Source organism: Plectropomus leopardus, chromosome 11 (assembly GCF_026936395.1).
Source record: "Plectropomus leopardus strain MGB_pleo_1.0 chromosome 11, ASM2693639v1, whole genome shotgun sequence".
Lineage (NCBI taxonomy): Eukaryota > Metazoa > Chordata > Actinopteri > Perciformes > Serranidae > Plectropomus > Plectropomus leopardus.
In genome coordinates, this window is record NC_142186.1 from 3,542,871 (window position 1) to 3,555,868 (window position 12,998).

The 12,998-nt window shown below is 38.0% G+C and overlaps 1 protein-coding gene across 3 annotated transcripts in view; it reads right to left on the bottom strand.

The window, feature by feature from the left end:
* The window catches only part of cdk14 (cyclin dependent kinase 14), a 231,510-nt gene that overhangs the window by 55,216 nt on the left and 163,296 nt on the right, over positions 1–12,998 (bottom strand). For all 3 annotated transcript variants that reach the window (XM_088084957.1, XM_088084959.1, XM_088084958.1), the window contains one exon: positions 8,250–8,400. In XM_088084957.1, the coding sequence (XP_087941083.1) occupies positions 8,285–8,400 (116 nt within the window). In that variant the 3' untranslated portion in view covers positions 8,250–8,284. The remainder of the gene's footprint in view (positions 1–8,249; positions 8,401–12,998) is intronic.

The window sequence follows — 12,998 nt, forward strand, 5'->3', positions numbered from 1 at the left end:
GGTCTGACACTCATCCACCACCCTGACTTCACCTCTCGTTACTCTACAATCTCACCTGCATTTGTTCTGAGCATCGGCACTAGATGCAAATTGTAAGCTGTGAAATCCATCCAATAAGAACATAACTCATGAAGACACTGCACTACCTGATATTCAGTCCAGTGAACTCAGCTTAACCCTCTGAAACCTGTGAAAATCATCTTGATTTCTTTCAAAAACATGAAAGGAAGGAAATGAGTATTAGTAACAAATAAGTGAAAAGTTACAAGAAAATTACCTGAAAATTGTCGTAAAAAAAAGTTAAGTTAAAACAAAAACAAACAAGGAAATGACCCAAAGAAAGTGCTAAAAAAATTGATATACTGTCACATATTTCGAATATATAATGTATCATAATTACACATATTATGTTTGTTTTTTTTTTAACAATTTTCCAAATCTCTCTCTCAACAACAACAACAATTATTATTATTACTATTATTATTATTATTATTATTATTATTATTATTATTATTACTATTATTATTAGAGTTTTCTTGATATTTTTTCATAGTTATTTGACATTTATTTAATGATTCTCTCTCTCTTGGTTTTAAACATTAATTTTTGGGCTATTTTATTGTCACCTTTTACTAATTTCTTATAATTTCCTCATTGCCTTTTGTCCCATGTTCATAAAGAGATTTTAACCTATTTACTCAGGTTTTAAAGGTGTTAATACTTGTGAAAAGTATATGAATGCAGTATAAGAAAAACTGACGTCGATCCAGGTTTCAAAAGGGTTAAAGAAAACCACAAGTGATTTTTTTAATAAGCTACACGTCAGCAAACTGATATCATGCTCAGGACTGCAGGAGTATAGTTAGTGTTGGCAAATGACAGAGATACTGCATGATGATTTGGGAAAGGAGCGAAGAGGGAATGATAAGAAGTAAAGATGAAAAGCGTGGCGCCTTGCAGCGCATTTTAATCTCGACTCCACGCAGCCTGCGAGACGTTAATGTTAAAAGATGCACATACGACATAAATATCTCTTCGTATCAAAATATTTTCACTGTAACACAGAAGCTCCTCCGTGCACGTTCACATTTCACGCGCTGGCTTTAATGAGAGCCTGCAGTGCAAACATCAATTCCATAAAAGAGATGGTAAATGAGGTAAACAGGGGCGGAGAGGCGCTGCATACAAATTCTGTGTAGCTGCAGTTAACATTTAGCGCCTTCACAATGCTTTTCCGTGAGGATAAGATGAAATGAAAGCCCACATTACTGGCAGGCACAGAATCTGTAAAGTTATAAGAGGTAGTGGGAGAGTGAAAGCAGCTGATTTGACTGAAGGCTCTCCATTTCTCAAGGCTATGCCTGCGGTTATCCTTCCTTCCCCTCCACCTCCTATTTCCCCCCCCTCCGGCTCGCAGCAGGGATATACTTTAAATCACTTTGTCCTCTACCTAGAAAAACTTTCTGACAGGTCGTTTTGTGGACCGCACAAATCTATTTCTTCCTGCTACAGAGCCCAAAAATATTCTCTTCTGTCCTGTTCACTTTGTACGTTTTGGACACTGATGGCTTAAGTAGAAAGACACCGGGGTAGAGACGCACCGGGGGACGAATAGTGCTTTTACTTTCAAGAGAAATGCCCGCACGGCTATGAAGCTTCCCTGCATTTTATCCCCTAAAATTGTAGCATGGTCACTAGGATGATTCCGTAGGCGAGTAAGTAAGTGTGTGTGTGTGTGTGTGTGTGTGTGTGTGTGTGTGTGTGTGTGCATGGTTAGATAAATAGCTGGCACCTCTACATTGCGGACACTACAGTGGAAGCTTTGCCTGCAGCTGTTATCTTCAAAGTGACACAGTGATGCTTGAGGGCCAGAGTGTCCTGTCGCCGACCTGTGATGGCTGACTGCACAGACACACTGTAGAAAAGGCTGCCGCTTTGTGTGAAGCCCGGCCATGAGACCAGCACACGGAGCCGCGCTCAAAACCACGACATCAGCTGCTGGTGCAAAAAAAAAAAAAAATCATTGTGATTGGATTTGAGGAAATGAAAGATGGTGAATGTTCATGAGGAATGCAGATTATTTAGGAAAAAAATGCAAAAACCCATCATTCTTTTTAACATTAAAAGCTACAAAATAACTTTCTGTCATAGATTCTTAACCCTTTAAAAACTGGATCGACATCAATTTTATTAGGCTGCTTAAAGACTCCTTTAACAAACTTTTAAACCTTTCAATGCTGAGTTAGCTGGTTGGCTTTTTTTCTTTCAAAAACATTGGAAAAAAGCAATCAACAACTTGGCATGGAATGTCCTGCAAATTGGTGAAAGGTGGTTAAAAAATGACCTAAATATGAGCTTTTAGAGATCAAATAAATGTAAAAGAACTAGGGAAAAATACAAGAAATAATAATAATAATAATACAAAAATAGGCTACAGAAAAAAAAAAAAAAATCATTTTGTCACTTTCTTCCAGCTCATTTCCTGATTTTGTTCTTTTACTTTTCTTGCTAATTACAGGAATTTTTGTAGATTTTCTCTTTCAGTTACTCAGTGCCTGTTTTTGTGAAGAATCAAGCAAATTTGTTGTGTGTCACTACATCCTGGCAGTAGTACATGAGACAGATACATAAATCATGTTTCTCTGCTTCCACCACGCCTGCGTAATAACATGTAACGCAGCTGCCAATCAATCGCTGCTCATGATCTGCGGTCAAATTGTCAAACTAGGCAGCGCTGATCAAATATGAATCAAGATTCTGTTACTGCATTTCCTATTGTCTAAAATATGTTCAAAAACATTTTTAGTGTACTATTAAACTATAAAATGAGAACTTTTGTGATGGGTTCACCATGTTTTAAATAGTCTAACCAAAACCAAGCACCGCCTAGTGACCGGGTCACAAACTTTGCCATTGTAAAGCTAAACTGTACACTAAAATATCATTTCTAAAAACATCTTTGGTGAGATCAAATATGAATCAAGACTTTGATACTGCATTGCCTATTTCCCACCTCAAATGTTTTGAGAAACATAATTTTGTGTATGTTTAGCTGTGTATTGAGAACTACTGTGACAGGGTCGTGATGTTAAAAACAGAACCAAAACCAAGCACCCCCTACTGGCTGGGTCACAAACTTTCTCATTTTACAGCTAAACAGTACACTAACATATTGTTTCTCAAAACATTTGAGGTGAGATAAAAGATGAATCAAGATTCTGTTACTGCTTTGCCTATTTCTCACAACATTTTTTTTTTTTTTTTTTTCAGAAAATGAAAATGCTTGGTGCTTGGTTTAAGCTCGACTTTTTTAAAAACATGGCATCTTGGTCACAAACATTCTAATTTCACAGCTAAACAGCACACCAAAATATGTTTCTGAATACATTTGAGATGAGAAGTAGGCAACGCAGCAACAAAATCTTGATTCATTTTTGATCAGCGCTGCCTAGTTTGACAGTTCAGGAGCTGTGATTGACACAATTGACAGCTGCATTAGACACACCTCTTTGCTCTGATTGGTTGTTGCAAATGCCATTAGAAGCACTAAGAGAAGGCAGGCAGACTTGATCTTGTCCTCAGATTATCTGTCTCATGTACTACTGTCAGGATATAGTGACAGTTTCATCAAAAATGACAAAAAGTTATTTTCATAAATGTTACCTTAAACAGCTTGAGACATAAATGTCTCTCCTTGAGACTTGGGGAATAATGGCAAGGTTCCACATATTATTTAGTACTTAGTCGTAGAGGTCTTGACAGGTCCAATCAGTGTGTAATTATCAAGACTCAAGACTGGATCAGAGTTAGACTGGGTCCTACTCTGGTCAGGTACCAGGAGGAGGCAGAAGACCATGTTTTTTTTGTGTTTCTTTTGTTCCTCCTCTGCTCTGATTGGATGTGCACTTACTTCTTTGTATGGATAACTGCAGCTTTAAGAGCTCAAAAATTTAAAATATGCTGAATCTAACATTAGATTCCAAAAAAGAATGACACCAGGGAGGAGTGCATGACACAGGCATCCAAATATTATATCTTAGTATAGATGTGTAACAATGCCTTTGAGCCTCTGAAGTTTTGCTTTCAAAACACAACCGGCTAAGTTGTTGTTTGGATTGAGGCAACGAGCTGTTGATTTTCCCTCTTTCATGTTGCTTTTTGCTCCCTGATTGAATCAATGTTTTATGCTTTGTTATGTATTCTGACTGTGAGCACACTGCGTCCAATTCTTCACACACTCTCGCCTCGAGTAGCAGTGAAGTGCGCCGGAGCTCAGAGACAGGGCAGCTGTCTCCCACTTGTTGTTGGGACTCGGAGTTGAACCTCGTGGTCACTGAGTGGATTGATGGTGGGGGGGTACGTTGCCTACCCTCAGCACTGAGTTGCATCAGCTAATCTTGTGAATAATGCAGAATCATGAATAAACATAGATCAATGCAGTGCAATACTGTAAAGGAGACCTGCCTTTTTTCCCTTTCCCCTTTCTTCTCTTTTCCACCCCTGCCTTCTTTTTTTCCAATCCACTCCCTCTATCTCTTTCTGCCTTTCTATTTTCTCACCAAAAAAACACTCCTTTTTTTCTCTCTTCCCTCCCTGCCAAAATCAAACACTCCCACTATGTCCCCCATCCTCTGTCACTCTCTCTGCGTCCTTTTCTTTTCCTCTCTGGCCGCTGCGCTGACAGACATTGTGGTGCTGTAGTTGTTGCTGTGTCTCAGTGCGGACGAGTCAGGCCCGGCCTTCACTCTCGGCTCAATAGCTGCCCGGGTTTCCTCAAAGGCAGCCATCCAGCCAGCACAAAGCCTGCCCACTGGGAATAGACCCACAAAAGAGAAAGGGGCTGCTCGCCTTCTTTGCAGTCCTCCGTCTGAAGCGGCCTGCCTCCACCACCTCCTATAAATAATACAACGCTGCCTCGACAAAAAGAAACCCTGCCCCTGCTCCCGCAAGCCTCCGCTTCCATCTTTCCTTTTCTTCCCTCCCTTCGTTTCCCCTCTCCTCACCTCTTTTACCTCTGATTTTACTAAACCACAAAAGCACTGCTTTAAAGAAAAGCCTCATACACATTCAGTAGAATGTTACATTAAATAATATATATGATTTCTCTCCACACAATGTGCTCATGATTATATTACCCATGCACTATGATATAGAAGAAGTATGACAGAAAAACTGAGGAAAATACTTCCTGATGGCTGGCAGGTGATTTAAAATTCTTATGGTTAACCCCTAGAAACCTGGATCGACATCAGTTTTTCTGAGCTGCGTTCAGATGCCTTTCACAAGCTATTTGACCCTTTGAAACCAGAGCAAACTGTTTGATTTCCTTCAAAAACATGGCGTAAGAAGGCAATTAACAACTTGGCAAGAAATGTCCCACAAATTGCAAGAACTCCTAAAAGGTGACAAAAAAATTCGACAAGACTTGTCCATGTAAAGTGACCTAGATTAAATTTAAAAAACACATAAAAATATCATATATAAAAAATAAAATAATATATACAAATATAAATTGGAAAAGCCATCAATCTCATGTTAAAACATTTTTAGCATTAAAATGCAGCCCATCTTCTTTGCAGCTTCCATGTTGTTCCAACTTTACAACCTCAAAGCTCATGAACACAACCAACTCAGAGACTATGACCAGAGCAGCATCTCAAAAGCCACGAAGAAACTTTAAACTATTGATGTCATAACTCAGGCTGCTGTGTCAAATTTATATGCTCCTATTGCTATTTACACTGCTATAACTATTTCTAACTGTTTTAAGAAATATCATATCAAATATTGTGCATACTCTTTACTTTTTACTTGTTTTTATTTCTTTTTTTCCCCATTTAGATTCCCTAACACATTATAAATGTAAATACTTGGTGGGAAATCCAGTTCAAATATGTGCGTGAGTTATGTTTGTGGGAAGGCGTGAATGGCTGTGTGCATGTGTTGTTGTAATTTGTCAGTGTATTAATGTGAATGTGTGCACAGGGATTAGGCTGCTATCAGTGAAGCTCTCCCAGCCTGTCAGGCTTTAGGCCGCGCCTGGACAAAGAGGCTGATTTTAATGTAAATGCAGCAGCTGAGAGGACACAGCTCTCTCAGTGGGGTGACTTCCACCCTCCACACATGCGCGCACACACACACACACACACACACACACACACACACACACACACACAAACACACACACACACACACACACACACACACACACACACACACACACACACACACACACCGAAACACCATCAGCCTCCAGATGAGGATAAACACTTGAACATATTCACTGAAAGAGTAAATACAGAGTTTTCAGCCTTCATCTCCTACATGTTTAAAAAGACTTTGCAGAGTAAACATCAAGAGATAAAAATCCGCTCAAAGTTAACGATTACACGCTGCAGAGTTGCTGTGACTGGTGTGTTTTTGCACCTGTCAGTAATTATAGATATAATCTGGTCCACAGCGCGGTGTTGCAGCCCTGTGCTGGACCTCACAATCCAGAGTCCATCATTAGGCCGACCATTATCCCCATGGCTGGCCTCTGCACCTCTTATTACATGCAAATAGTGCAGCTTTATCTGAGGAGTGAATGAGACCCCGGTCTCTAAAGAATGGGACACCCTCCTCACCCACTCAAAGCCATTCCTCCATCTATTACTGCATTCTCTGCTTCAGTGCACACAGCACAGATCTCATGGCGTCAGTGTTGGCGGGACACAGATAAACGCTCAGAGAGCTGTCAGTGGGACTACTTGATGAGCTCCACAGCTAATGATCAAATCTGTCCAGTCTGAGTCTGTTGGACAACACAAATGTGTTTTGAAACATGGTTTGTTTTCTCATTTCAATACTAATTTGACTGTTAAGAGATTTTGGTACTTTCGTAAGGGAAAAGAGACATTTTCAAGGTTTGAATTTTATATAATTGGGAAGTTGTTTTGTTGTTTTTTTTTGTTAAATATTGCTAAAAAATCAATTTCAAATTTTCAATAACTTAATTAAAGGTCCAGTATATAGCAGTTATAGAGATATATTGACAGACATTGACTATAATATTCATGACTTTGTTTTCTTTAGTGTCAATAAAAACTGTATTTTTGTTACCTTAGAATAAGCTGTTTTTTTACCAACATACTGAGTGGGTCCTCTTCCACAGAGTGCACCATGTTGTTTCCACAGTAGCTCAGAATGGACAAACAAAACGCTTACTCTAGAAAAGAGCATTTGCATTTTCACATTATTTTTTTTTTAAATTCTCCTTATTACTTTGCAAATACAAGTTTCAGTTGGTTGCAATCTGCAACCTCACCACTACATGCCACTAAATCCTACACACTTTTCACTTTCACTTTACAAGCCAAGATTATTCAATACTTTTAGTAGAGTATCTCATAATATATACTATCTCATAATTTTTCAGAAAATCTTGTGATTTGGATTTATATATATATATATATATCATTATTTTTTAATGGACTCCTGGACTTTGACTTGTCATCTGCTCTTCCCTTTGGGTGTTGAAAAGTTTTTATAAAAGGACAAATTGGACCTCTAGGATATCTAACTGGTGGCATTTGTTATCAACACTGAGGCAGGGAAAGAGGACCTCTTCTCAAAACCCCTTTAATGCCCTCTAGGGGAGGACCCCCAGACCTGCTACATTCTTGTGTCCCCCTAACTCTCAAGCCAACAATACACCCCCAGTTTAACTGTTTGAACATCAGAAGCACTGAATTCCTGTGTCAAATATGCATTATTTTTCTCTATTTCGTTCACACATTTTTTAAAAATCCCTAAATGGTTAAAGCAGCTGAATGCAGGCTGATCCACACAACATAAAATCTTGTTTGCATGCTTTCAGCCCTGAAGTGACAAACACATTCTTCTTCTATTTGCAAGGTCAAAATTTGGATCACTGTGATGCAAAGCACACTTAGCATATACTACTTTTCTGAGGTTAGGCTGTTTATCGTATAAATGAATATAAAATAAAACCATTAAATAAAAATGTAGTTAAAGCATGAGTCAGTCGTTGCCACACTTTTACTAAAATTGCCTGACATTTTCAGATACAAGACCACAGAAAAGTAGTACCCATGTTCCATTGCGCCAGTTTTCCCATTAATATCATTAAAGTTTTACCCTCTGAATATGTCTGAGTGTGTGATTCATGTTCTGCTTGTGAGTGTGTGGAACTGTATGCTGCTGCTGCACTGTTTGTATGTGCCTCCTGCATGGTAATGAGCACGTACCTGTCAGGCAATCATGTGCAGGATGCTGCCTCAGGTCAGTGTTTGCTGCCAGAGGATGCTTTTCCATGACTGTTCCTTCGTGCGCACACCTGTATGCTGTCCCCGCTCTCTGTCTGCAGCTTGACATTTGGTACGGTGAAGATAGAAGACACTGCAGGGGGAGAAGACGCATGCAGATTAGAGGGATGTAGGCTGACAGGAGGGAGAACATTTCCCAGTGAGCTTTTAAAGATAGAGATGGTTATTAAAAAGTGAATATTTGAATATTTATTTGCAGGCTTTTTTTTAGGGTTTAAATATTTTATCTCCTTATTTTGTCACAAGGAGAAGCATTTTTAAAGCTTTTTTAAGTTGCGACATGTAACATTTTAACATTGCTCATTAGTTTTTGATTTTGGAACATTAGATCAGGACAGGCCCTGAGGCAGGAGATGATTAACACTTTGAAACCCAAGCAAATAGGCTTTATTTCGTTACAAATTTGAGAATGCATAGAATAGCAAGAAATCATAAATAAATCAATAAATACATTTAAAAAGAGAAAAATAGAAAATGACCTGGAAAACAATCCTGTAAAATAATTTTAAATATGTAATTTTTGATAAATTATTTTTTTAATTTTATATTAAATAAATATAAATATAGTTTTTCCCTAGCTTTTTGAAAGTAATTTTCTAAATGTACTAATTGTTTTTGCAATTTTTCATTGCCTTTTATTTTATGTCATTTTATTTTAATGCAAAGAGACTTTAGAGTTTTTTTTAAGAAAAGATGTAAAAGAAAAGAGCAGATTTGTGGAAGGCGTCTGAAATCAGCACCAGAAAAGTAATGTCGCTCCAGGTTTCAAAGGGTTAATGGATGTGATTTGAGTTGAGACATTTTTCTGCCCTCACTACCAAAATGATTGCACAACATAGAAACTATCCCCACAGAAGGTTGCACGGGGAATCTGCAGTGCGATCCTTCCATGAGAAATGTTTGAGAGAAAGAAATCCAGTTTTCTCATCAGTGCCTGTTATGTCATATAATATCCCTTTTTAAACTGCAGAAACTTAACCTGGGGCTTCACATAACCTGAAATAACCCATGATAATCCTGTGTGGCTTTGGCACTAGGCTCTTCCACGCATTTCTATCATATTTTACAAACCAGGATATTTGACTGGCTTCCTTTTACCAAATGCTAAGAAAGGCCTGACATTTTTGTTTGTCCAACAGGCATTCACACAGTTCTTTTTAAACTACCGGTTTACCTGCATTCTACAGACATAGTATTGAACTGATCTTGTTACTGTGTTTGTTGAAGTCCTTCTTCTCATACGACGTCACATTTGCTTGACCCGTCATGACTGACATGACTGTCAGCAACACTAACGAGTGTGAGAGATCCCACACAACATTTTATGATAAATTGTGTAAATTTTGTCTGTAGTGTGTGGAGAGCAACAATTTGGTCTAAACAGCACACACTGACACGTTCCATTGATGAGGAACCAGTCACGACTTTGCGGGCTTTGCAAAATCTAATTCTGTGACTAAAAACTCTGACTTCTGACTCTTTGCTTTTAGTTGTGAGAGGGGGTCAGACTTCAGAGTTTAAAATATATTTTCAAGTAATCTAGTGTATGGTTGTTATTAATCACTCATGATGCAGCACAGATTCTTATAAATGCATGGAAATTATTACACTTAATGTAATATCAACAATGAAACATTATGATGAGGCATAAATTATTACAAATGCATTAATATGTACCTCACTTTACTTAACACATACAATGATAACTTACTATACTGCGTAAACTGTTATAGCACACTATGAGTCCTTACAACAGTTGATTGTAGATGTGTATAAATATTCATAATGTATTATAAGCCCCGTCATTCAACCTCTAGTGCATAACTAGTCAAAAGCATCTATGAGACACTTTACTTATAAATCATTATAAGTCACATTTATGTTTTATAACTGTGTATTAGTAAAAATTATATGTGTTAATGAGTGCAGTCATACAGTATTATGAATGCATTATAATTCATTATAATGCCTTACAGATGTGGTTTTCATAGAAAGTGTTACTGACTTGTGTTGCTCTCTTAAACTGATATAGTTACCTTGACCGTCATTGACTCTTTCTGTTTCTCTCTTTCTGTCTTTGTCTCCCTCTTTTGCTTTGACTCCCTCTGTTTTTTCTTTTTCTGTTTTTTAGCTCCCTCTGCTCCTCTGGATCATACAGTATCCTCCTCCTCTCAGTCTCTCTCTCTCTCTGTCTCTGTGAAAAGAAGGCGGCGAGCAGCGACCTGGGGTTGTTTTTGTTCATGCAGAGAAAGCTTGTGTTATTATGAGGATGCCGTTGGGACATCGAGCCCAGCTGGACCTCTGCTGGCCGCAGCTACATGCTCAGTTTGATTTTCTATCGCCTTGACTGGCTGTTTCCCCAGAGGAAGAGCACACCAATGCGCTCTGTAAATAAGAGCTCTGAAAACACCTCAGAAACACATCTTCAATGCTCTCTAGAAGCCGATTTTTATTAAGTCTGTTGTGCATGTATTTTGGGTGTGAGAGTCAGAGGTTCCTGCCAGAGCTTCAAACTAAGATTTTATTTCAATTAATCCTGCAGAATGGGGTTATTGAATGAAGGCATGTCAGAGATGACATATCCATATTATGTGACAGGCTACATTTACATACACCACCAATCCTTTAAGCTGTTGTTAATTAGCGGTGTGAAAAGCATGCTCAGCAGACCTGAGTGTGCCGCCACTGACACGGTGGTAATTTTTTAATGGGAGAATTCCATTTTTAATACCCCCCGATTAGGATTTTTCAGCATTATTAATCCCGTTATCAGCGCCCAGCAGGTTGTCGTGTCTGAAAAGAATCAGAGAGCGGCGGTCACTAAGAGAGGGAGAGAAGAGAGAGATGGCTCATTTTGATTTTTGTCATGCTCGCTCTCTCTCTCACCCGCTGTCTCTCTATTGTCCCTTTATCTCTCTCTCTCTCTCTGATCCCCTCTTTTCCGCGCGCACATGTGACACGGCGACGCAGCCGAGCCACCGAGGGAAGAATGGGAGTGAATTAAAACACTTTTGTAAAAATGAGGACAGGAGTGGATAAACACAAAGTCTCTTCCGTGTCTGGGTGGAAGACAAGTGTGGATTTGCCGCTTGCAGTTTTGTGGGGGAAGGATGTGTCAAAATTATGCAAATGAGGAGTGAATGCGAGATAAAGAACTGGCTAATTACTCCAGCTGTGAGTATTTGACTACAACTGCAGCATGGTAATCACGGTCCTGCACCGGGAGAGACAGGAGTCAATGGGAGCAGACCAGTTAACCCTTCTAAACCTGGATCGACATCACTTTTCTTGACGCCTTTCATAAGTATTTAAACCTTTAACCTCAGAGCAAACTGGTTTGATTTTCTCATGAATATATGGGAATAAAGGCAATCAGTAATCTGGAAAGAAATGTTCTGCAAATTGCAAGAAATTGGTAGATTCAGAAAATTATTTTCTTAAAAGCTAGGGAGAAATATCCAGAAAACTATACTTCTAGTTATCATTTTATATGTTAAAAATATTTAACAAAATAATTATTATTAATTATGTTTAATTGTTATTGAGTCCTTTTTTGTTTGCTTGTTTGTTTATGTTTTTTTTCGTTTCATTTTTCATTTTTTGGCCTTTTCTTTATTTTACTATTGTGGTTTATTTTTACCCATTTATTTGTTTTGTTTAATTGGCTTTTTTGTATGCTGATTTTATTTTATTTTATTTATTTATTTTTTATTTTTTTATTTTTTCCATTGTTTTTTTTTTTCTCCTTTTTGGCTTTCTGTAGTTTTTTTTTTTAACTTTCTAATTGAGTTGATCCATTTGTTTGCTTTGGTTGTTTGGGAGTTTTTCTGATTCAGATTTTTTTTTATTCTTTATTTTTTAATTTTTTTTTTTTTTTTACTTTTTCCCCTGTTTTTTGCTCTTTGTAGGCCATTTTCTTCTTCTTATTATTATTATTTTTTAACTTTCCCATTGTTTTTTTCCCCATTCGTTTTATTTCTTTTGAGGGGTTTTGTATGATATATGAGGATGATTTTCTGGTAATTTTCTTGTAGCTTTTTACTAATTTCTTGCAATTTTTTGTCCATTTCTTGTGAACTTTCTAATGGCTTTTTTCCCAAGTTTTTTAAAAAAGTTTCAATGTTTCAGTGGATTAAAGCACCCAGGCCAGTACTGTTAGTAAACCAAAGAGGATATGACAAAAACACATCATAGATGGTTGAGAAACTGATGAACCCTTCAAGTAAATGTCTCATGTTCTCTCTGTGGGAATGAACGGTATGTTTTCTATGGCCAACTGTGCACTCTATTGTCATGTGTATTATGGATTTATGCAGACAATACCCAGACAGATTACCGCGGACAATGACAGAATTATTGAGACAATAGAGCTCCTGAGGTTGCTCTTACTGTGTGGATTGGATTGTGACATTTTTAATTTCATTTCACTGAGAGTGTGTGGGTGTCTGGCAGTGCGAGAAGTGAGAGCAAAGGCCTTGGAAAGAATAAAAAAACCTCCTGTTTCTCTGGACTCTGGCAGATTTACATGGATCTGGAAGTTTCCTCTGCTCTCTTGGCAAAACCCAGCTGCCTTTATTTCCTGGTTAGAGAGGAGGGTGTGCTCTTCTCAGAATGGAGAGTGTGTGTATCCATTTTCCTCAGATGGAGTCAGTGCCAAATAAACAACTTTGT